Raw genomic sequence first — 25376 nt, 5'->3', positions numbered from 1 at the left:
CAAAGACTACATGTTCTTATTGACTTAAGGTTAAACTCCTACAAATCTTGTTACCTTAATACAAGATGATGCATTCATCAATACATCTTCCTGTAACACTAGTTCTAAGTTTTGAAATTTGATACAATTTGAAGTTAAAATATCATTAATTTGAAAAGAAACTACCGAAAAAAATACATTAACATACATCTCACTGTTTTCATTGTGTTTCCAAAGCAAAAGATCTTTCTTAAATATTCACAGCCCTAACAGGAAGTTAATCTATGGGTCTGTTTTACGGGGGAAGTTGTTCGGGGTTTTTTTGGGTCTTAAGTCCTCATCAGAATGTAGCAATGATCAGAATGTAGCTACATCAGAATGCAGCAATGTACTAGTGTTGAGAAATTCTCATTTATAATACATAGGCAACTGCTTACACACTTTGAGAAAAATCCATGGAGATACTTCATAAAGGTGTAGTTTTGAATGTGAACAGTCAAAGTTTTAGCCCTCTTGGACTGTGATATTCTGTTGGCTTAATCAAGCCTCTCAGATAGTGGACAGTAGGCAACCTTCTGCAGCTTGCAAAATCAGTTCTGTTTTCAATTAATACCAGTTTGAGTCCTCATGATTTAATACTGTATAAGTTCCTGAGTGACATTCTTTCATATGCTGGAGGTCATCATCAAACCCTGAGAACTGAAAAAAACATTTAAAAATTATGCATATATAAGGTTGGTTTATTGAGTCTTACTGGGGTTTTTTTCTGTTTTTTCTTGTTATAATTCAATCTGATGACTAGGAAAGTAGTGCTTCTGTAATTCTTTAAATTTAATATAAGCTGCAAATACTTGCAGTAAACAATGATTAAAATGTGTGACTTGAAAGTACGGTGGATGAGTTGGCTTTTTTTTTGTAATTTACAAATACTAGCTAAATACAAAATTATGTACTCTATGTATCAGAGCACCGTATAATTACTGTCAGGAGCGACACCACTCAGCCTGCTGAGTGAGGAGGCTGGATTTTGGGTTGATGTTTTTCCTTATTCTACTATAATAGCTGTTTTTATGTAGTAAACTGCCAGACTGCCTGATTAAGTTATTATTGTTGTGATTGCCTTCTTCAGAGCTAAATGTTTTTAGAGTAGCTTGAGTGCTGGCTTTATTTTGTGTCAGTATTGTTAGTTTTTTTGTAACACGAAGAACAGCAACAAAACCTCAATTGTTTTAATTTCTGGTATTATTGGATTATATTTGCATAGTGTCATGGGAAAAGATTTTCACATTTGTTGTATTATTTGATCTCAAAAAAAATCATTGCATGCTGCCTGACTTATTCTGTTTTTCATCTCCTACTGATAGCCTATGCTCCCCAAAACGTTTCTAATTGCTTACTTGAATTTTTAATCTAATATCAATACTAATGTGACTCATGTAAATAATGGCACAAAGATTAAATCTAGAGGTAAACTTTTTAAAATTCATTTTTAAAAGTCAGATTTTATTTGAGGTTAAGTAGAACCATAAAGAAAATCTTTGAAGAAATTCATCATATTCAAGCTTAAAAAAATATTAGGTAAAGTTCATTGTAACATATCCCCAAAATATAGGGAAATAACAAGTCTGAAAAATAATCATTGAAAAATAACCACTCTACCAAAGATAGAAACATTGTAGTTTAGTAACTAAGGAGTTACTAATGTTAGTTATTGAAGAGTTTAGATTGGATGTTACTGTGTCATTTGCAAGTAGTGATTTGACAAATAATTTCATAGGAGTTACAACAATCAACAAATGTAAGGTACCGAAACAGATTGGCATGGTCTCATGGAAGATTAAAAAGTACTATTATCATATCATAAGAACCAAGTTCTGTTGACCTGAACATTGCTTACATGACTCAAATATTGCTTTGTTGGCCCTGTCTTACTGGTTTGGAGGTTGGTAGCAGATATGTACTGTAAGATACACCTCGGAGACAGCCCCTCTGATCTTGTTCCAGAGGCATTTGGTAGGGCTCCCACAGACACCATAGTTGACTTCTATAGAGTCAAGGTTCTCCTTAACAAATCCTTAACATATATCTGCTGGAAATAAAAAAAAGGGCTGAGGAAGAAAACAGTAGAAAAAAAAATCAAACAAGGTTTGGTGTTTTGATAGAATTTTGTTGAACCCATCATCTTAATATTAGTGGCTGTAGTCTTTTTATTTCCATAAAAACAAGTGAATAAAAATTAAAATAGACTGATTCATCTCCAATATCTATTTTTCTTATAAAGCACTGCAGTGTGTGAAGAACAATTACTGGCACAACTGTAGTATATTAAATTATTTTCTTTAAAACAATATTAAAAAGTCTCTCCATGTCAGGTTTAGGAAGCAGTCACAGTCTTGCTTCTTGAACTGTGTATTTTTATTTTGCCTTTTTTGTTTGTAACGTACCTGCAAACTTACTTGTTTGAATCTTCTGTTAATAGAAAAGAAGGAACAAAGTTTTTCCAGATGTTTCTTTTTCTCTCTGTGGTTTGAATAAGAGCCTTTCCTTAGGTAAGGGCCATGCTAATGGACTTTCTTAGAGCTTACAGACCACCTTTTAATTATGTAGGAAATTTTTTCCATCTTTAGTAAAATAGTTTAAGATAATAAAACTCCTGAAAAATTTACCCAAAAAATTTAGTCTTTAACTTGACTTCTGTCTTCCAACGTAATTTCTAGGAACATTTTGGTGATGATATAGTGAACAGAAATTATTTCTTTAATTGATCAGTTTGCAATCATGTAAAAACAAGCATCTGCCTAAATATACTTAGAAATACTTTTAATTTTTAAAATTAAGAATAATAATGGCACAGTATGATTTCATAGTAGCTTTATAAATTCAGATTGACAAAGCTGCCTTGGCTGAACATTTAGGGGAAAATTGTGTTATTCAGTGTGTCTTGGAAGTTGACAAACCCCAATTCTGCCAGATGAAGGCAAGAGTACAAGAACAGAGATCTGCTAAAAGAGAAGTATTATTAACTCATTCCTATCTCTCAGTCTCTCTCCTCTTGCTCTCTTCCATAATTTTCTCCCGCTCACCAATTCTTTCTCTTCCCCTCCTCTCTCTTTTTTTCTGCTTTTCATTTTTATTTTTTCTTAATACCATGGATTACCAGCTTCAATACTGATTTTTTCAACAATGACAGCAGCAGGAGAACCAGATTGTAAGTCATAGAGTATTTAATGCAGTAGAGTTATTCCTCTTTATTTAAAGCTCATGCAGACCACACAATACTGACCTACACATACTGGTTGGAAAGTCTGCCTTATCCACGTCTTATAAGTGCCATATGGCTTACTCAAAAATGACATGGGATTTATATTTTAAGTTAAGCAGAAATGCCCAAGAAAATATTTCTGATTTTATTTCTTTTAATCTAAATTCAATTTTCTTGTGATTTTGATCTGACCATGTAAATATCATGGTTCAGCAAAAGGAATAAATTTAAGACTATTTAATCTCCAAAACACCACTGAGGCTTTCAAGTATAAATTGTAATATTTGACCAATGTAAGTTTAAGAAAAAAGTTTTATTTTACATTCATTAGATGAAGATTTAGTTCTTTGCTGTGAAAATAAATAAGAAAGCTACATAAGCAAAAAACATTCTCTAACCAAGCAATGATTTTGACTTTGGTATATGAAATTAAACTGGAGGATAAGAGATGTTTTTTAAATTGCCTATTAAAAATATTAGATATGTTATGAATATTATGAATAAAATAAATAAATGAATTAATTAACTGATTATTCACTTTTTAGTGTAGTTAAATGGTATATTTCTTTTTGGTATAAATAATATCCTAGAATACTAAGGCAGTTTGTACTGTTTTTTTCCCTTCATTTTAAGTGGGAGCTAAAAATGTTTTTTCTCTACAATATACTAGTATTCCAGAAATTCATGGAGTTTACAAGTAAAAGCTATTTCATTCCAAGATCTAGAAGGATTCTAGATCTAAGAATCTAAGGTAATTACATCTTGTAGACTCATTTTTGTTTTCTTGAGTAAATTAGTCTAAGTAAAAACTTTTAGAAGCTTGATAAATAAATAATAAAGAACAAAATCAAAACAAGAGCATCCAGCAATTATATGTATCTTATCTATTTAGATCTCATCTCTTGTTATTTCTGCATGACATCTGGAATTACCTCAGGGGCTAATGAAGGCAAAATTATCTGGCAAGAATGTGTCAGTATCGCAAGTACTGTTTATTTTTACCATAGAGAATTAAAGTACTATTTTTATTTCTTGCTTGCAGTGTTTTCCATAGAGATTGACTACATTTGACTGAAATGAGATATTTATTCACACTTTGGCTTAGAACCTCCAGAAGTGTTTTGCTTCTCTGAAATTGGCATTAATATTGCCCATTGGCTTTTATAATTAAATTGTACACCTGCTCAAAAATAAGCACCAGATTGTTAATGATTCTTGGCCATCACACTGTCAGTAGTTTTCCAACAATATTTCTCTTCAAATTATCAGAGCGTTTTTCTATTCCACTAATTGTGACATGAACTATTCTGAATCTTTCATGGCAACATATTGACAAAACCTTAAGTATCCGTATTCTAAATCACTAACACTGTAAGTGAAGTGAGAAACCTTCTGAAAAGAGATTAATTCTTATTGAGGGTTTTTAATTAATTACCTCCTAATTACTATTCATAAGACATGATTCTTTTTATTTTTTGTTACAAAGGTGTAACAACTCTACATATAACTAAATCACTGGTGGTTAAGTAATTATAGTAAATTGAAATCCATCATATCATATTCACTGAGAAAAATAATTTGTCTTATATTTAAAACTGTATTTTATCAAGTAGCTATGAAAACAGCACAAGCAGAGACTAATGAATAACAAACTATCCCATACATGTTGTTACTTGCTACAATTTTTTCATAACAGATGTGATTATACACTATCACTGTTAACAGAGCTTTCTGAATCACTCTTTCTTGTATATTTCTTTATTAAAAGTGTTATTAAAAGATTTATGAGCTTTGTGTAGACCAGGTCAAATATTCAATGTACAAATTGATTGTTGAAAGAGCAAAACACAACAGAGACCAATACAGTATATTAAAGCCTTTCCCTATCCTCATTCTTTGACTTTATTAAATTATTGTAGTATATATATAAATCCATACATTTCTGGAGACCAGGACAGCAAAAAAACATCAATGGACACTTCCTGAGTATTAGGCAAAATAAAGCATTATCTTCTGTTGTCATTCACTCTGGAATTCTGAATGCTTTATACAACTGAAGTTTGATTGATAGTTTTTTTTCACAACACTTGCTACATTTTAGAATTAATGTTTACTTCCTTGTAAACAGAGTTCCATTCTTCCTTCACAGCTAATTTTTATCTGATTACTTGTGGTCTAGACAATCTGTAAAGCATGAACTGTTTTACACTCTGTATCTTCTCATCCTATTCAGTTGTGTCTCAGGTTGTTGGGTTTCCCAGACACAGAAGCAAAAGTATGGGAACACGTAAGCATGTCTTTTCTGTCTCAAAGAACCATCTGTGTGGTACTCTGTAGTTAGTTACTGCCTTTGGCAACACTACTGCATTTCCTGAGATATGCTTTATTCTCACCTTACAGAGCTAGAATCTCAGTAGCTGTTGCATTCTATTGGGCCATATTCATGATATATTCTAGTATCTTCTGCTCAGACTGCACATCTGTTGTCTGATGAAACCATCCAAGCAAAATGACATAAGCAGTAACTCTTTTTCTATGCTGTGGCTGAGGTCTGCTTCCATACAGAGTACCAAGGAGGATTGACTTGTTCCAGGAGGAGTCTTACCACTTTATTACTTCATTAAAGCCACTGATTTTTATCTTCTGTTCTGATTCAATTTGTATTACCTGTCTCAAGACCCTCCATCTTCAAATGGATTTGAATGAAGAAAAAAATATTGTTCAGACAATATATTTTATTAGACTGTTTTTATACTCATCAACCAAGAAATACATAGTCTAACTGGTATGCTACTTAGACATTTCTATATAATGTCCCCAGGGCTCCCCATTTTAAAAGAAAGCTTATCCGGTTGTATGTTGCACCAATTCAAGGCGCTTTCTGTTTTGAAGCTTTGCTTCACTTTACCAGAACTATACTAAGTAATAAAAAATTTAAACATTTCAGAGATTTCTCATAAATTCTTTAAAATACTCATATGCTAAGTCTGTATTGGATGTTACCAGTGTTTAATTAAAGTTTTTTATTTTTTAAAAGAAATAATTATCTTTGAATAAAGAAAAACATTTGGAAATATTTCAGTCATACCTGAATTTGTAGTGAAAACCTGAAATAACTATGGAGGTGTATAGGTTTGTTTAGTCTTCAAGAGATGTAAAACTTATATTTGTCTTCTTGAACTGCACAATTTATTAAGCTTATTCGATTTTTGTTCATTTTGAACTCAATGTTTTCCCTAATGTTTCAGCTGATAAGGATCCCCCCTCTCCTACCATCTTGCAGACTCTGAGGTCTACAGCTCTTACACAGTATCACACCTGTGCTACTGTGTGCTTCCTCTCCCAGTGTCAGTTTTAATACCAGTACACTCAGTTCAATAAGGAAATAAGTCTGGTAGGTTAGAGAGCCAATGATGAGTGTGGAACCCATCAACCCTGGTAGTAAGAGCCTCTGTCTTTTAATTGATGAAAATTTACTTTTGAATAAATACCTGAAACAGAGTAAAATTCATATTATTTGAAACTAACTTCAATAGGCATGATATTGGAGGCTGAGGGATGGCATTTTAATATTGGAGACTCATGGTTTAACTCCATTCAACTAAGTGCCATGCAGCTGCTCATTCACTCCTCTCTCCCTAATGGGATCAGGAAGGGAATCAGGAAAAAAGTAAAATTCTTGTGTTGAGATAAGAACAGTGTAATAACAAAAGATGAAATAAAATAAAAAATAATAGTTTAAATTTAAAGGAATATAATTAAAAGAGAGATAATGAAAAATAAAATAAAATTAAAAGCAACAAAAGCATAATGCAATCACTCACTACCCACTGTTATGGAATGTCCCTTTGGCTACTTGGGTTCAATTGCCTTAGCCATGCTCCCTCCCAGCTTCTTGTGCACCCACAGCTCACCCTCTGAGAGGCCGAGAAGCAGAAAAGGCCTTTACACTATGCAAGCACCACTCAGCAATAATCAAAACACCCCTGTGTTATCAATGCTGTTTTTAACACAAATGCAAAATACACCACAATATTAGTTACTAGGAAGAAAATTATCTCAGATGAAACTAGGACAAGAGGCTAATTTTCTTTTATTTAAAATTAATATGTGAAATAATTAGAATATTATCTATAATATATAATTATATTATAGATATTTTAGATAAATACATAATATGTAAAATATGATGATATATTTAATTTAAAAAAATTAAATTCAATATATTTGATAAAGTTTTGAAAAATACAATATTACATGTCTCAATATTAACAACAGAGCTCTATAATGGGTGTAATAAATGCAAAGTATTGGCACTCTATATGTATGCATTTTTGTTAGTTAATTCAGTACTTATTACATGCACTATGTACTGCAGTTAACAATCTATATTTTTATCCCAGATTCTACATCAACAGGTCCTTAAGTTGTCCACATATTATTCCTAAATACCTCAATTAAGTTTTCAACATTGAAATTAATTTTTTAGGTGGTGTTTTTATAGTACAACCCATACATTTGCCTGTTACAAACATATGAATGTGAATACAGAGTGCATACAAACTGTATGGAGAGTTGTCAGCATTTTTCTTCATATTACTCTTTCTATGTTGAGATCTATAAACTGATACCTTTAAAATAAAAACCAAAACAAAACAAAACAAAACCAATTGTATAATGAATCCCAAAACAGTAGAGGAAAATCTCTTTTTTCCTGTATGAAAGACTCATGTACCTTCACCTTCATATATTTCTGTCCAGTACTATTGCTATAGTTTATTCTGTAGTTTAAGAAAAGGGAAAAAAAATGATACCTACTGTATGAGTTTTGTTCATTTTAAATGTTACAATAGTATAATTACCACTAAATAAAACTAAGGGGAAAGGGAAAATCAAACCGTTCTGGTTTTTCTCTCACACCACTTGTGCCAACTTGTCACTCAGTGTTCTTCTTCCAATACTTGTTGTCATTTTTAGTGAACTAGTTTTGATTCAGAGTAAGAACAGCTAGTTGAAAAATCAATAATAAAAAGCTTGCATTAGCACATTTTTTAGCCTCATCTGCTTTGAACTTCAAACTCTTGACTAATTTGTCTTATGAAATTCCTTTTCATGAGCTATTTATCTAATGAATTTCCCATTTCCTTACAGGTATTAGTGACTGAAAACACTAAACAAAACCAAAAGTTCCCCAAACAAATTAGGACAGTACTCAAATGCACATTATAGTATAATACAAAACATAAACTCTTTTTAAGGTTATATTTCAGAATACAGTAAAATGTGTTACTTTTAAAACTGACTGAACAGGAAAATACTGGCCTTTCCCCTTCAAAATCCCTTAATGTCTTGGAATATATAAATCAACATTGTTATTGTCTCAGTTCTTCATGTACTAGTTTCATCAGTGACCATGTAAGTCTGGGCTTTATTATACACTGAAAGCATGTCACAGCTTCATGTTCCCCTCTCTTACAGGTGACAGGGGAAGGATGATGGGATTTTTAGATCCTGTAATCCTGCTATCAAGTTGTCCATCAGGAATCACAAGGATACTATTTCAATGAACATGACAGAGTATGTTATGTTGTGTAAAATGAATGTGCAAAAAGAACATTAAGTGATATATATAAATTTTGTAAAGACAAGATCTTGCATACTTAATCTACCAGAGAAAAAAATACCAGGCAAAGGAGAAACTGTACAGCATCTTGGCACTATTAATTTCTGCAAAATATGGAAATACTAATACTATTTCTCTCTAGTAATTTCTTTCAGTCTTCTAGGAAACTTAAATTAATAATCAAATGTAATTTTTTATGCTTTATTCTCAAAATTGAATCTATATTCTAAACTGACCTCAACAATGTATTTATCGCATGACATATTTATTAAGACCTCAAATAATCTGTTGCCATTCATAGAACTATCTGTCAGATACAGATGGAAAAATGCATGTCTGGATCCTTAATTCAATTTAAAATATCAAACAAGGAAATGAAATTATAAGGTCTGATTCTTTTTTACTTCTCTTTATATTCATTTTGTTTCATTAGAAAGCAATTGAACTAAGTTGCCATTTGAATACTTTCACCTATAGCTCTTTGAAAATGAGAAATACACTTATGCAAAATGGGTTTTTTTTAAAACTTCTGAAGTTTTTAAATGAAATCTGACTTTGAGCAGGCATTTTATAAGACATTATTGGGTTGTTTCCATGAATAGAATCTCTAAAAGAAGTCTCTTTATCACTAACAGTTTTCTGATGTCTAAAACACAATACGCAGAAGAAAATGTAAGGACATAGTGGCTGTGTTATTTATGACCATTTAGAAGAACATAACAGAAAGGCAGTTCAATGTTCTTTGAGTCATACAAAACATTCTATAATTGTATTTGTCGTCTCTATTAAATTGGAAAGACAACCAATAGTCTTTGATGAAATTACAGCCTCCTTCTCTGCACTTAGTACCTTTAACATGAAGTTGTCATTGGCTTCTTTAAACTTTAAAAAGTTTATGCCAACATGTCAGAACAGAGGTAACTTTCTGTACTAGAAAAAAAAAGATGTAGTAATCCAATAATCCAAATTGTTTTTTCTTCCTTGGTGAGTGACAACGCAGCAATGCCCTCAGTATCAATGTAGCTTATGAATTTGGGTCAGTTCAATACGTGTGCATTTTTTAATGTTCCACCTACTATCTCCAATATCTATGGCATATAAATTATCTACATATCTGACAAGAATGCTTTCTTATCTCCTTTTGTATTTTGTATTTGAAGTAAATATCCATCCCAGCAAACACATGCATTTTTACATCATTCTATAAGTGATCAAAAAGGAAAAATTTAACATACAATTCCACAAACAAGGTCTATTCTTTTACTTCACATTGTTAGTATAGTAAGTATTTCATAAAATCGCTAACATTTTTTTAGGCAATAATTAGATTTAATACGTGATTTTATTTCCTTCAGCTCCTTGGTGATGTATAATAACTAATTTTTTAATGAGGATTGAATTAAATCAATGATTATTATATAAAGAAGAGATAACCAGTATATTACCTTGAAAGCTAAGCTTAAGTATTGGATAATTTTGTTAAATAAAGTATTCAAAAATGGTGGAGTATCATCATGATTGCTCTTAAAATTAGTTATTGATCTTTCCTGAAATTTTCTCTGACTAAACACAAACACCATGTGTAGAATGATTAACACAATTACTAGGTTAGTAATCAAACAGCTAAGTTCTTTATTGCTGATACTAAATATTATAATCCTGAAATGTAATTTTACAGACTTTTTTTTTAAATAGCCACAGTGGTTGCATAAGAATTATAAAATAAAGACTCTTCTTTTTACAAATCATTTGAAATTCTTTCTTATGAGGAAAGGCTGCAGAATCTTGGACTGTTCAGAATGGAGACAAGGAGACTGAGAGGCAACCTCGTTAATACTTACAAATATTTGAAAGGTGTATGTCAAGAGGATGGGATGACACTTTTTTCTGTAGTGTCCGGTGATAAGACTAGGGGTAATAGACATAAGCTGGAACACAAGAAATTCCTCTTGAACATGAGAAAAACTTCTTTACTATAAGGTTGAGGGAGCCCTGGCACAGACTGCCCAGGGAACTTGTGAAGTCTCCTTCTCTGCAAGTTTTCAAAGCCCACCTGAATGTGTCCCTGTGTGACCTGACCTAGGTGGACCTGCTTTAGTGGTGAGGTCGGATTAGGTGATCTTTAGAAGTCCCTTCTAACCCCTACCATTCTGTGTGATTCTGTGAAATTTCAACTTTTCTGAATGTATCAAAATAAATGAATGTCTTTATATTGAATATTATAAATGTTCAAATTAGTTAATTGCATTAAGTTAGAGTTTTAAAACATCTTCTGTAATCCATTCTCTATTTTCCAGTTCTTAAAGTTTTTAGCAGATAATTTGTTGTGACAGTTTCTGTGTCAGTAGCTCGTTTCTCCTGAGAGCTTTAATTTTGTATTTTAGATGTGCTTATCACTTTCCAGCACATATTTTTCTTATATTTTATTCTAGAGATCAGAAGAGTCAGTTTCTCCTGGTTTTCAACTAGCAATGTGAACCGTTTTTATGAGATAGCTTATTTCAACAATATTTCCAAGAAATTAAAGCTTACAGTGCACAGATCTTTTTTTTTAGGATAACATGTTTGTCATCCATGAGCTCCATACTTGAAAGCCTCTTGATTTGCATTTGCTGTTATTTACCAAAAAAAAAAAAAAAAAAAAAAAAGTATGTTACTTTCTTAGAAAAAGTTTCTGAGACACTTTTAAAGAATTGGTCTGCTTTCCCACACTGGAAGCTTATTTAAAGAAACAGCAGGAAACAAAAAATATGGAAGACTCTTGAAGCATCACCACAGGTCTGTAGTAACCAACACTACCGACTAAAATTCTATGGCAATTATTACACAATCTGAAAAAAATCACAAGCCAAATCATCCCATCACATCTATAGCTGTATTAAAATTACTTTTCTGTAAAACTTCTATGTTTGAAACCACTGGCTTAAATATGAGGAAACCAGACAATATTTAAATCTTTAAGAGATACAGACTTTTAACATTCAAGCCAATCTGTTTACTTGACACACAAAAATGAGTTTTCAATGACATCATTTCATTTAAGAAGCCAATCAGTACCAAACATTTATGTTTGACAGATAAACAAAAAATTAATACTTATATCCAGAACTTAATTACCAGAAAGTTTGTCATTTGTTACTAAGTATGTGAATTCTGAAAAAATAAGAAACGAACAATAGAAAATTGAATGTAGAAAGTAGCGTGAAGGGCATACATTAATTATAAAGTGATATATGAGTAACTGCTGGGATTCATAAGCAATAAGGTACTTTGCAAAAGGTCCTAGAAACTTTCATTTGAGTGACATTATTTTCATCATTATCTAGAAAATCTACTTTCTTATTCTGGTGTAATGGCCTATTTTAAGGAGGAAGTATACAATTGGATTCATAAGATCTGAAAAATTAAATATCTTCAGATGGGATGATGGGAAAGAGAAGAGCTAGAGAAGCAATATTGCAAACTTTGTGCCAAATGAGGTATGTTGTGGGCAGCTGGAACATAGTAAAGTTGCAAATGTCGTGATGCTTCCAGTTTTATATATTTTGGCAAGGGCCAGTATTAATTTGGACTTCTATTCGAGGAAAGGATCTTCAAAGATCATCTAGTCCAACCCCCCTGCCAGAGCAGGACCTCCCAGAGTAGGTCACACAGGAATGTGTTCAGGTGGGTTTTGAATGTTTTTCAGAGAAGGAGATTCAATAACCCATTTGGGCAACCTGTTCCAGTGCTCTGTTAGCCTCATAGTAAAGAAGTTTTTCTTTATGTTTCTTTGGAATCTCTTATGTTTCAGCTTGTACCTGTTGCCCCTTGTCCTATCATTGGACATCACTGAGAACAACCTGTCTTCAGGCAGGGCTAGGCAGGAATATATCCTCAAACATTCACAGAATCACAGAATGATAGGGGTTGGAATGGACCTCCAGAGATCATCTAACTCAACCTCTCTTCTAAAGCAGATTAAGCTATGTCAGGTTGCACAAGAATGTGCCCAACAGGATTGAAAATCTCCAGAGAATGAGACTCTACAACTTCTCTTGGCAACCTGTTACAGGACTCTGTCATCTTCACAGTAAAGGAGTTGTTCCTCGTGTTCAAGTGGAATTTCTTGTGTTCCAGATTGTGCCATTACCTCTTGTCCTGTCACTGAGGACTACACCAAAAAGACTCTCCCTATTCTCTTGACACCTACCCCTGAGGTATTTATAAGCATTGACAAGATCCCCTCTGACTCTTCTCTTCCTTGGGCTGCTGTATGCCTGAAACCATGGTTCTGAATGCTGAAAAAATATCAGAAAAAGAGACAGTAGAAACAAGGACAGTTTATGACCTGGCACTGTCACAATCAGAGATACTGAAATTAGACTTTTTGAAGGAGTTTGTAGATAACAGATCAACTTGTGCTAAACTGTATTGAGAAATATTAACATTATGAATGTAGTTGAGATGTGGGAAATTTCAGGCATCTTTTCTTACCAAAAAAAAATCAGAAAACATCTTTTTTTCTATATGAAATTAAATTATGAATGGCATTTGGCAAATGGTAGTTTGTTATTCTAACACAAAGGTAAATAAATAAAGCATTGTTACAAAAAAAAATGGGCTGGGAAAAAAAAAAAGTGCTTTTTTTTGTGTTACCTCTTGTCTTTAATTCCTTCATCTTTGTTTGCTTTTTTTCCCCTTTACTACCATTTAGGGATCAGTGCTTCTCCCTGCCATTACCATATCTAAGACAATTTTGCTGGTCCTAAGAGCATTTGTATTATTTTATCAGACATGGTAGATCTTAAGATAATGACACCTTCATATTGCTGATTACCATCACCATTTGCTGCTTTTCACTTAAGCTCCCACATGATTTCAGCAATCAAAGCCTTACAGAGATAGAGATTAGTGGTTTGTGATATTTGAAAGCCAAGGTTCAAACTTCCAGTTAGATAATTTTCTAGTTGCATACTATCTTTAACAGCTTGTGTGATAGTAGCCCATGTAAGAATTGGAAGCTGAGATGAATGGAAAGGAGCTGAACAAGTAATTATAATGTGCTTGTTCACATTCTTTCAGCTTTTCAGGTTTTAAGAGAAAACTGAGGGAGGTTCTTATTAATATTTACAAATATCTAAATGGTGTCAGGAGGTTGGGGCATCTCTTTTTTCTGTGTAGCTAGCAATAAGACAGGGGGTAATGGGATGAAGCTGGGACACAAAATGTTCCATTTCAGTGTAAGAAAAAACTATTTTACTGTGAGAGTGACGGAGCACTGTGCTGCTGTGGTGGTTTAGTCAGGTGTCCACCAAGTCCTAATATCACTCCCCCTCCCAAACTGGACAGGAGAGAGAGAAATATAACAGATGGACCTTGCCACTGTTGCTTCTCAGGAGGAGGCCTCCTCACACTTCCCACTGCCACACTGCGGGGTTACTCCCGCAGGAGACAGTCCTCCATGTACTTTTCCAATGTGCGTCTTTCCCATGGGCTGCAGCTCCTCATGAACTGCTCCAGCATGGAGCCTCTCACAGGGGCAGCTCCTCACACCCTTCAGGTACCAACTGCTCCAGTCTGAGTCCCTCACAGGATCACAAGTCCTGACAGCAAACCTGCTCCGGCATGGGCTTCTCTCTCCCCAAAGGCTCCCAGGTCCTGCCAGGAACTTGCTCCAGGATAGACTTCCCACAGAGTCACAGCATCCTCCAGGCATCCACCCACTCCAGTGTGGGGCCATCCATGGGCTGCAAGTGGGTATCTGCTCCCCACTGGCCTACATGGACTGAAGGGGTACAACTCACTTCACCATGGTCCTCACCACAGGTCACAGGAGAGTTTTTCTTCCAGGGCCTAAACACCCTCTTTCCCCTCCTTCATTGACCTTGGTGTCTGTGGAGATGTTTTCACATTCTCACTCCCTATTGCTGCTGCAGTTTTGCAACTGCAGAGCAACTTCTCCTCAAATACATTATTCACAGAGGCATTACCTCCATCACTAATTGGCCAGGCCTTGGTCAGGTGCAGGGTCCAGCTTAGAATTGACTGGTTCTAACCCTATCAGCTACAAGGGAAGCTTCTGGTAGCTCTTTGTTTAAAGAAGCCACCCCTGTAGCCACCCTGCCAAAAAACTTGATCCAGGCATAACCACTACAGATGCACTGTATTTGTTTCTACTCCAGCCAGTTCAAGAAATACCAGACTTCAATGGTGTCATAGATGAACGGCATTTTGACCAATAGTCCAAGGCAGAACATAGTGTGTGGCAGAACTCTCTAGTGCTTCCCAGAACTCTCATATAATTTCCCTTCAATGCTTATAACTGGAAGGTATAATTTTGAATGATAGTGCAGTATATTAAGCATTAAGAATGGTTCATTTTGTGAAGCGTATGTGTGTTATTTTCCTTATTTTAAAGCAAACCTTGTTTTTATTTTAAATATTAATGTGTAATGTTTTCACAGTGAAAAAGAAAGAGTACAAAACAACAAATCTCTCTGATACGATTCTGAAGAAAAGCTACTTAGTTTCAAAATGAATTTGGAAGAATAGCAAGTGGATAAGGGGAAAGAAAGAGGGAAGTTAATGTCTGCCACAGAGTTGAATAACTTTTATATCTGGAAGAAGTAAGATAAAAGTAATGAAGATGTATGTTAAGCAACTGTTAAAAGTTAAGAATTCTGGAAGTGTAAATGGAACTAAATTGAACCTGGCAACCATGTAATTACTGGGAAGGGAAATGATCAGGCTTTTTATTGGCCTGGAGAGTATATAACTGAAGATACTTAATGTATCTTTTAAATAAATAAATAAATAAATAAGAACTTATACCAAGTGTACCTTCTTATCCTTTTTTTAGCTATTAAAAAAATATCTATAAAAAGCCTTCCATGAAAATCACTTCTTAAATCAGGAAGAAGAGTGTGTATTATTGATGTCTTTCTCTCCATAGAAGTAGAAGAACAGTTTCAATGTTTAGAAATTAGAAAACATTTTGTAAAGAAATATTAAAGCATTATGCAAGTAAGTCTTATGCTATCTACTTAAAAATCTTAAAATAGCCACTTAAAGTTTCTATTTTCCCAGGTAGACTTTACATTGTTTTCTTATAACAATAAGTAATCAATTTAGCTAAAAGTTCATGGGTTGTTTGGGGTTTTTTCTCTTTTTTAATTTGACCATATATATATATAAAAAAAGATAGCATTGTGTTGATCATTTTTTCAGTATTTCTGACATTCCTTTTCCAAACCTTATTTCTAAATGCATTTCAGTTTTTAGTGTTTGCAATACAAATGAGCTGAAGTATTTTCTGTTATGACAATATACTAAGAAATACACACTTATTGACACAATTACACAAGGCTGTTAAATAGAGAAGGACATAGAAAAAAAAGCATTTCCAAACAAGTTATGAAAAGTGTACTTTTTTCTGCATTTGTTTTCTGTAAAAACAGATGATATGGATATTCTGGTTAATTGCAGTAGGTTCAGATTGTTTTAAAAACTAAAGCTATAAAAGTCAGAAGGTTACTGTCAGTTCCCTAAAAGTGGAAATTATTTGAATTTTATGGCCTTTTTTTTAAGGAGAGGGGATAAATTTTTTTCTTCTACCATGCATTTGAAAGAAAATATTTTCACTGGAAAATGTATTTCATTTAAGCATACCATAGCCTGACATAATCAGTTTCTAAAAGAATTGAAGAAAGATGTTATTATGTAAAATCAACTGAGAAATAATATGTGATTATCTGATAATTAGAGAAAAACAATTTAAGAAAAAAATAGAACTTCTTAAAGATAGTCCTAATTCTTATTGTGTACCAGAACAGTGAGGTTGTAATGTTATAAATGGGAATAATCCTTCTTTTGGAAAAATTCATGGTTAACAAGACGTGTATTTATGAAGGGGCCTTCTCTGTAAGGTACCTACTGTGTAATGTTCATCTGATGTCATTCTTCAAGTGCTTAAAGTGGGTGAATTACTCCAATTATTTAATCTCCACAAATATTAATTTCAGGTTCTGATCTGCAGGATTATCATGATTTGGTTGCAAAGTATGGTCATGTTTTGACAAGACAGCCATTTCTGGGAAGGGGGGAAGGGGCTGTAAAGATAGCTCCTGTAAGTAGTTGCTCGAAACTTCTCTGAGCCAAACTCACTTCTGGGGCTGAGCCAATTAGATGTCTCTACGATCACTTTTTAAGAAGAAGCTGGAAGAGGAGGCTTCTTTCTCCTTCTTCTTCCTGTTTCTTCCTTCTTCTGCCCCTTCTTTTTCTTCTGGCTGGTGGTGGTTCAAGGAGTAGGAACGGTGAGAGAAATAACCATGCAGACTCCAAGGCCAGTGATGAAAGAAAGGAGGAGGTGTGTTGCCAGAGAATCTCTCCTGCATTCTTTGGAGAGAACTGGTGAAGCTAAGATTTATTTTCATTTCTTTAAAGACCTGCATCAGTGGTAGAGACTCATTTTGCTAATGACCCTGTCTCAGGGCCAGCAACTCATGTTGCTAAAGATATTGACCAAGGACTGTCCCCCATGTGAGAGACTCTATAGCAGCAAAAGCTGCAGCTGCTGACAACAATCCACACCAGAGAAGTTCGTTAAGGACTGTGTCTCGGGCGAGGAACCCCATATTTGAGCAGGGGAAGAATGCCAGGAGTCATTCTCATCTGAGAAGAGAGAAGCGGCAGAGACCATCTGTGAGAGACTGACCGTATCCCCCATTCCCTGCCCCCCGATCCATTGAGGGGGGAGGAGATAGAGATATCAGGACAAGTGAGCTGGGCCCTGGAAGAAAGGAGGGATAGGGGAAGGAGATCTTAAACTTCTGGTTGTAATTTTCTCATCATCCTACTCCCTTCTTGCTTTTATTCCGTTCTGTTTCTTGTAGAATAAACTTTTGTACTTTCCTCTCTAAGTTGAGTACTGGAGTCTGTTTTGCTCGGATCCATAATTGGCAGCGAGCCCTCTCTGCCCTTGTCTTAATCCACAACAATCTTTCTTATCTTCTTATTCCTATTTCACTGGGGCCTCTGCCATCCTAATGAGGGTGGGGGTGAATGAGGGACACCGAGCAAGAGACTGTTGTGGTGCTGCTGTGCTAGCTGGACTAAACCACGAGAAGTATTTATTCTAGTTTGCATGAGAAAAAGTGTGATGAAAATTGTGGTTTTTGGCATATTCCCCCATAGGGAAAATATTAAATGTAATAGTTTAGTAAATTTCAGTATATATTGTAATATACTGTACTATGAAATGTATTCTGAAATGAATTTTGAAGTTAAAACAGGATATATTTATATGGTGAAACACAAACCTCTTCTTATAAGTAAAATCAAAAAGTATAATTTTTCATGAGTTCCAAGGAAAAATAAAAAAAAAACTGAATGAGAAATACAGAAAAAGATGGCTTGGGGTCTTCCAGCTCTCAGAGGAAACACAGTTAAAGAAAATGTCATGCTGTTTGAAAGTCAATATAGTATTTATGGAAATTGGAATTGTGTAGCAGGTGAGTTTAAAAAAGGTCTAAAAAATTCCTGCCTTGTAAAGATATGAAACCTAGTTCAATATTTATACATTCACTCATGATCTGTAACAGTCCCCTAATACTAAATCATAGAATGGTAGGAGTTGGAAGGAACCTTCAGAGATCATTTAGTCCAAACCCCCTGCAGAAGCAGGTCCACTCAGATCAGGTCGCACAGGAACAGGTACAGGTGGGTCTTGAAGACCTCCAAGGAAGGAGACTCCACACCCTCCCTGGGCAGTCTGTGCCAGGGCTCCCTCACCTTAATAGTAAAAGAACGTTTTCTTCTACTTAAATGTAACTTTTTGTGTTCCAGCTTCATCCCATTACCCCTTGTCCTGTTGCTAGTTACAGTAGAAAAAAGGGATGCCCCAACCTCCTGACATTCACCATTTAAGTATTTGTAGATATTAATAAGATCCTTTCTCAGTCTCTTCTCCAGACTAAACAGCCTCAGTTCCTGCAGCCTTTCCTCATACAGAAGATTCTCCAGTTCCCTGATCATCTTGACGGCCCTGTGCTGGACTCTGCAGAAATTCTCTGTCCCTCTTGAGATGGGAGCCCAGAACTGGATACAGGACTCCAGATGAGGCCTCACCAGGGCAGAGTACAAGGGGAGCAGAACCTCCCTTGACCTGCTGGCCACACTCTTCTTGATGCATCCCAGAATGCCATTGACTTTCTTGGCCACAAGAGCACATTATTGGCTCATGTTCAGTTTATTATCCTTGCCTAACATTTTATAATAAACAAATAAAACCTGGCATTTAACATCATACTTTTTTTTTTTTAATTTTAATAATTATGAGGTAAAATCAGGGCCTAAGTTTACACTTTCTTGATTGGGGTGCCGAATTCCCATGAAGTGTCCATTATATTCTTTTATGTACAAAACCACATAATACTACTGCTACCTGTGCCTGCCTTGTGTACTCATGACAACAGTATTTTTATACATAGACTAGTACATACAATTTAGCAGAATATCATAGTCACATGCTTCACTGTAGATGACTTAAAAGAAGCTTATGATAACTCCTACTAGCTATTATTTGCCACATATGCTTTAGCTTTCAGTAAATGGTAAATTCATTTTAATTAAATCAGAATCTGATAAAAAATCTATGTTTGGGCAGAAACCTGTAATTCCACACAGAGTATTATTTTAGGCATTAATAATGGTCTAAAATTGAGTTACGGTTTCTATCAGTTTATATACTAAATCAGCTTGTAATGATTTTTTTCTTAATTTTTATTTTATTTCATACCAGAGATCTTTTCTTTCTCCATCCACACTTGGAAATAAATTATACATAAATAATACTGCATAGTGACACTGTCACAGGATAGACAGTAAATGATAAATCCTAGAGTATCTGGACTGGTGTTTATTATTTATTATTACTAAGTGAACTTTACACTTTACATTTTAAAATTGAAAATTCATGATATTAGTTATTTGATCTAAGCATTTCTGATGCAAGCATTTGAGTTTTTGGTGTTTTATAAAAAAAATTCACTCTAATTTAATGTTCTATATCAAAAGCATGAAATAGTATATGAATATTTTAGAATGGAAGATAAGATACTTAACAATATTCCTTTGAGAAGAGAACTGTGGGTTTTGTTGTTGGGGTTTTCTTCTTCCACATGGAATCCTGAAATCAAACAGTAATCTTGGTAGGATCTAGCTAGAGTGGGAAAGTTCAGCTCTTCTAGGAGACATATAAAATCTGTATATACTAAAGAGAAAGACAATGTCTTACAAATAATTGTCTCTTTTTTTGGGAGGGAATCCTGAGATTCCTTAATCTTCTTTAGAGTTTCAAGAATAAATATACATAAAGGAGAAAAATTTTTCAGACATATTGGTTTTCCTATATTCTCCACATGTACAGGTGAACATTTATCTGTACATAGTCACCTTATATTTCTTGTTATATTTTATTTAAGAAAGCTACCTTGGTCCCTTACTATTTTGTCTCTTATCTATACTTCTGAGAGATACTCACATCTGTCTTTGGGAAGTCTTCATTCCTTATAATCAACAACTTTGTAATGTGTTTCTGTAGCACCATTACACCAAACTGTGTGAGGATATAAATAAGAGGACAATAATAATTTATGTATCATGTGTAGCTACTTTAAAATAATTCTATCTAGCTCTTGCATTTAATTAAGTCTTGAAAAAAAAATCCTGCCCTATGTTAATACTTAGGTTAACATGTTAATATTTATGTGCACTTGCACTAAGGAAAGATTATTGTTAAGCAGCAACAAAGAATTTTTTGAATATTCTGCAGAGAAATGCACACACAAACAATATTAATTAAGCTCTAAATTCATGATGTCAAGCAATAAAAACAAGGAAATGCACAGTGATGCAAGAAATGTATCATATGTTATTGTATACCTGGGCACAATGGGGACACTATCTTAATGGCTTCCTTAATGTTCCTGTTGTACTAGATATTGGTGGACATATGGTATGCTTGCTTTTTAATATGCCTGTGAATTTTCACGACTTTTTTAGCTGACTTTGATAGCATGTTCTATTTGTTTGCTATTAGGAAATGGCTTTAAAACATTTTCAATATCTATCTGGTGTTCAAAACCCATGCATTTTATTTTGTTTATTCATTAATACTACGTTTTTTTTTTCTTACAAGAGCGGTTGCATATTACTTTTATATTAGGCTTTCCACAGGCTTAGATCCTGTCTGGTAATTAATTGGAACACAGTTGTGTAGTCCTTCCACATACAGAGGGTTTATGCCTCACCTTCACTGCTGGCCAAACAGATGGCTAAAGCAATATCAGCAACTATAGAGTTGACTGGGCTTTGCACAACCAGGATGGACACTCATGCAATTGACTGCTTCCCTGCCTGCCCCAAGGAACCTCAGCATGCTCCAGTTGAAAGCAGACGTTTCCCACTTCACATTTCACCTTCCATCACATGGCTGAAGGGCACAACAGAACAAATTCTTGACCCATCCTTTCCCAGATGTAGTGTCAAGGTTGACTCATGCAGATTACCAGTGGGAAAGGATGATTAGTAAAAACACTGTAAGGAGTTCTTACTGGAGGACTGTCGTAAACCAGTGTGGAAATGAAGGGAAGTTATTGTACATTAGCTCGTCAATAGATGCTCTTAAGTTTTGTGATTGATTACAAATTTGGACTATTCTTTTAAATAAGATTTTTTATATGCTAGTAATTTCTGACAAGTGTGTATGCTTTTGTATAAACTTTTAAAGCTTGCTATTCAATGTATTAATGTATTGCTTTTAGTAGTAGCTCATGATATGTGTAACTATTGATTATGAAGAGAAGTCAGAATGAAACTTTCAAACTGTTCTATAGACATTAGATACATTAACATCACATCTAGAAACACCAGATTGTTTCTAAAATATTTAAGTGAGATATATTTTAAAAACAAGTAACTTGATTTGTCTTAAAAAAATATTGTATGTATTTCCAGGGGAATGAATGGTAATTTAAGCCTGTAGCCTTCAGTTATGGTCTTTTGTTTAAATTTAATTTAAAAATAAATATTTGATCTGGTAATTTTTAGGGATTTTATTTTTACTTTATCTTATTTCAAATTAGCAAAATGAATGAAATAAGAAAAAAATGAGTGATATTGTATTAATACATTCACATAAGTTGACTAATATTGCATTAGTATATTCACACAAGTATTTTTTTAAAATAGCAATTGTTAATAGAATTCATCGAGAATTTTTAATATGGTAAAGTTGTTATTGGAAATTACTAAAGTAATTGAAAAGGAAACAGCTGTTTCAAACAAAATCCGGTGAACCTCAGTAATGACAACTAAGTTTCTGATCAGTCTACTTTTACATAATCCATTAGGGTGAAGAATTTGAGCTTATTGATTCTTGCTGATGTAGGGTTTGGCAATCAGTCTGTGTCTGGAATAATTAGAGGGCATGTTCACCAGAAGACAGGAGCATCATAGAGTCTGTGATGCTGTAAAGTAATCACTTTGCTATGTTAGTTCAAAGGCTTTTAGACTTTGGCAGCTTACTTAACCCAATGGGATTTCGACATGTGATGCTAATTTTTTCTAAAAACGTAGTTGTTTTCTAAATATTAGACAGATTAAATTAGATGTGCACTCATAATGGCATGAGTAACCCATTCACACAGCCAGGAGCTGGGCTACAGCTACATAGGGAGTATCACGTTCCAGCATTTTATAAACAGTCTCAGGTTACTTGACAATGTCTTCAGAGAGTGTTCAAAATTTTTTTACTTTCAGAGTCAAGACTAAACCAATGGGTTTGTGAATTCTTTTTTTCTAAATACTTGTTCAAAATATATATATATATAAAAAAAAAAAAAAAGACAAGAAACACAGGAACTGCACTGTGGCTTGTGGTAGAATTTCCATGAAAGTGTAAAGATGACATGGTGAGAATAGGAACATATGTTCCTAAGCTTAAAGCACAGAAAAATTTCAATTAATGATGGATGAGATAAAAACTAGTAATATACAGAACCAATTTATTCATTGGATTTATTCATTCTTATATAAAATGTTCTTGAGTGAGTTTGGTAGCATAGATACTTTGAGAAGTACTTAAACTAAATTTTGATAAATCTGTGTTGTCCTATGCAAAGCTACTGTCCATTCACAGTACTCTGAACAGTACTAGAGAGTGTAATAGACTATTGCTGGTGCTCAGCTTGAGTGCTGTTCTTGTTCTGCTGCACATTGTTATTGAGAATGTGATTTATCAAACCAAAATTTATGAGAATCAATATATTTTTTGTTTTGATAAGATTCTTTATGATGATTATACTTTTATAAATATCTCCCTATTGTTATTAGTGTAATATGAAGATATTATCTGATCTCACTGTAAAAAGACTCATGAGTTATATATATTTTAAATGTATCTTGAATGGCTATAATGCCACAGTTTAGAACTGTCAATAAATAGCGGTGCCTAGTCATCAATCATCATTGTGAAAGACAATTTCAAGTAATCCTCTGAAAACTCATATTTTTTTTCTTTATTAAGTAATCAGTTGAAAAATTATCCAGTGTTTACTATAAAGTTAACTATACAGACATTTTTTTTCATCTGAATTCTACTGTCTCCAACTGAAGCTATTTTCTCAGAAGAAAATCTGCAATTTTTTTAAACTTAAACTGTTTTATTCTGTTTAGTGTTGGTGTTATACTTTTTAAAAAATTTCATTTCAGAGTAAGGAGACAGAAGAAAGTGAACTCTGGATTTGGGACAAGACAAAGTTCCTCGTATGTTGCTGGAGATTCTACCAAGACAGTGAATGAAGATGTGGGAGATCGTCAAACAACCCTGAAGCAGCAAGGCTAACCATAAAGACAAGAAACAAAGAGCTTACACTCTTTATAAAGACTTATAGGAAAATTTCACTGAAAAAAAGCGTATCAGACACATATATAACACTTATGCATCATTTTTTGTTGGCAGTTGCCTGTCCTTCATTTCCAGTTGTCTTATGCTCTCTTCTAAACCAAAAGGTGTACATTAGCAACAGGACAACGGGTAATGGGATGAAACTGGAACACAAAAAGTTCCACTTACATATAAGAAAAAACTATTTCACTGTGAGGGTGATGGAGCAGTGGCACAGGCTGCCCAGGGAGGGTGTGGAGTCTCCTTCCTTGGAGGTCTTCAAGACCCACCTGGACATGTTCCTATGCGACCTGATCTAGTTGAACCTTCTACTGCAGGGGGGTTGGACTAGATGATCTCTAAAGATCCCTTCCAACCCTGTCATTCTATGATTCTATGAGTAATTAACTTGTCTATAGTTTACCTTTGGGAAAAATTACGTTAGAATGTGCATGGCATAGGAGAGAGTTTTACATTCAGTCCTGGGTAGACAGTGAGTCTCAAATGGAAGTCAGTGGTTCATGCTTTGCTTCTGTGTTTTGTTGTTTTTTTTTCATGCAGCAATGAGCTTAAATAACTGTGTTTCTCAGGTACCTCAGTCCTACCAGGGTAGCATACATATTCCACTTTTCTTTCATTTAAAAAAATATTCGAATATTTGAAGAAGAAAAGTTATTTTATTAAAAATGCCCAAATAGTATCACATATACATTTGGAAGTACTCTTCTTCTTTGTGTTTCTTATAACATAATAAAAACACACAGAAATAGTGGAACTTAAATTTATCACATTTTTATTTAAATGTGAGTTTATTATTAATTGTCCATGTAAAATTTGTAAATATCACACAGGAATTAGCAAGAATGTATTAAGATAAAATACAAAAGCACATTCCGAGTATTTTGGAAATGTCATGGTTTATAAAAACAACAGCAACTTTCAGCCATTAAGTGAGATACAAATGATAACGGTTGCTCTTTGCCATATACAGTTTGTTAAATATATGTAGATCCTGTTTCACTAAGATTCTGTGAACTTGCTCTAATTGCTCGGCAATATATTTGCTTCATACATTATATATCTATAAACGGAAAACTTCTAAGAAAATTCTAGTTGCATTTAAATCCAACAATATTTCTCCTGACAATAATAAGTTTAATTCTGCTTCTAAGCCTGATGCAGAGATTGTGAAATGTCCTTTAGATTTCTCTTATAATTTACCTAGCATCACACAAAAAGAAACAATTATTTTTACAAGTGGTAACTACGGTAAAAGTATTTGTGAGGACAGTGTACATATAGTTAAACTTCTCTTAGCTTGAAATGCAGATTTGTCAAGTCTGTGAATGGAAAGCATTAAAGGTTATTAATTACATAATTGTTGCATTTTGTCCAGAAAACCCCCGAGCTGCAAATGGTTGGGATCAGATAGCAGGCTTTACTTGAGTCCTGGCTTTTGGCCAGTGCTGGAGATAGGATGCTAAAGGAGAAGGTTCTGAGTTTTAACTGCCACCTTATGTTTTTAACCATCTTTTATGTTTACAAATGCTGATGTAATCCCAGCCATTATCTCTCATGATACACTA

The 25376-nt window shown here is 34.0% G+C and overlaps 1 protein-coding gene across 4 annotated transcripts in view; it reads left to right on the top strand.

The window, feature by feature from the left end:
* CCDC102B (coiled-coil domain containing 102B) overlaps positions 1–24033 on the top strand; it is a 153897-nt gene extending 129864 nt beyond the window's left edge. For 3 of the 4 annotated variants that reach the window (XM_061995784.1, XM_061995781.1, XM_061995782.1), the window contains one exon: positions 23616–24033. In XM_061995784.1, the coding sequence (XP_061851768.1) occupies positions 23616–23705 (90 nt within the window). In that variant the 3' untranslated portion in view covers positions 23706–24033. Of the gene's footprint in view, positions 1–8719; positions 8798–23615 lie in introns of those variants that run through there. The other variant, XM_061995783.1, reaches the window with a different exon arrangement.
* Positions 24034–25376: the final 1343 nt, after the last annotated feature.

The sequence above is a fragment of the Colius striatus genome, chromosome 4 (genome assembly GCF_028858725.1).
Source record: "Colius striatus isolate bColStr4 chromosome 4, bColStr4.1.hap1, whole genome shotgun sequence".
NCBI classification, from domain to species: Eukaryota; Metazoa; Chordata; class Aves; order Coliiformes; family Coliidae; genus Colius; species Colius striatus.
Note: the sequence above shows the minus strand (reverse complement) of the source record. Positions and strands in the feature narration are given on the sequence as shown.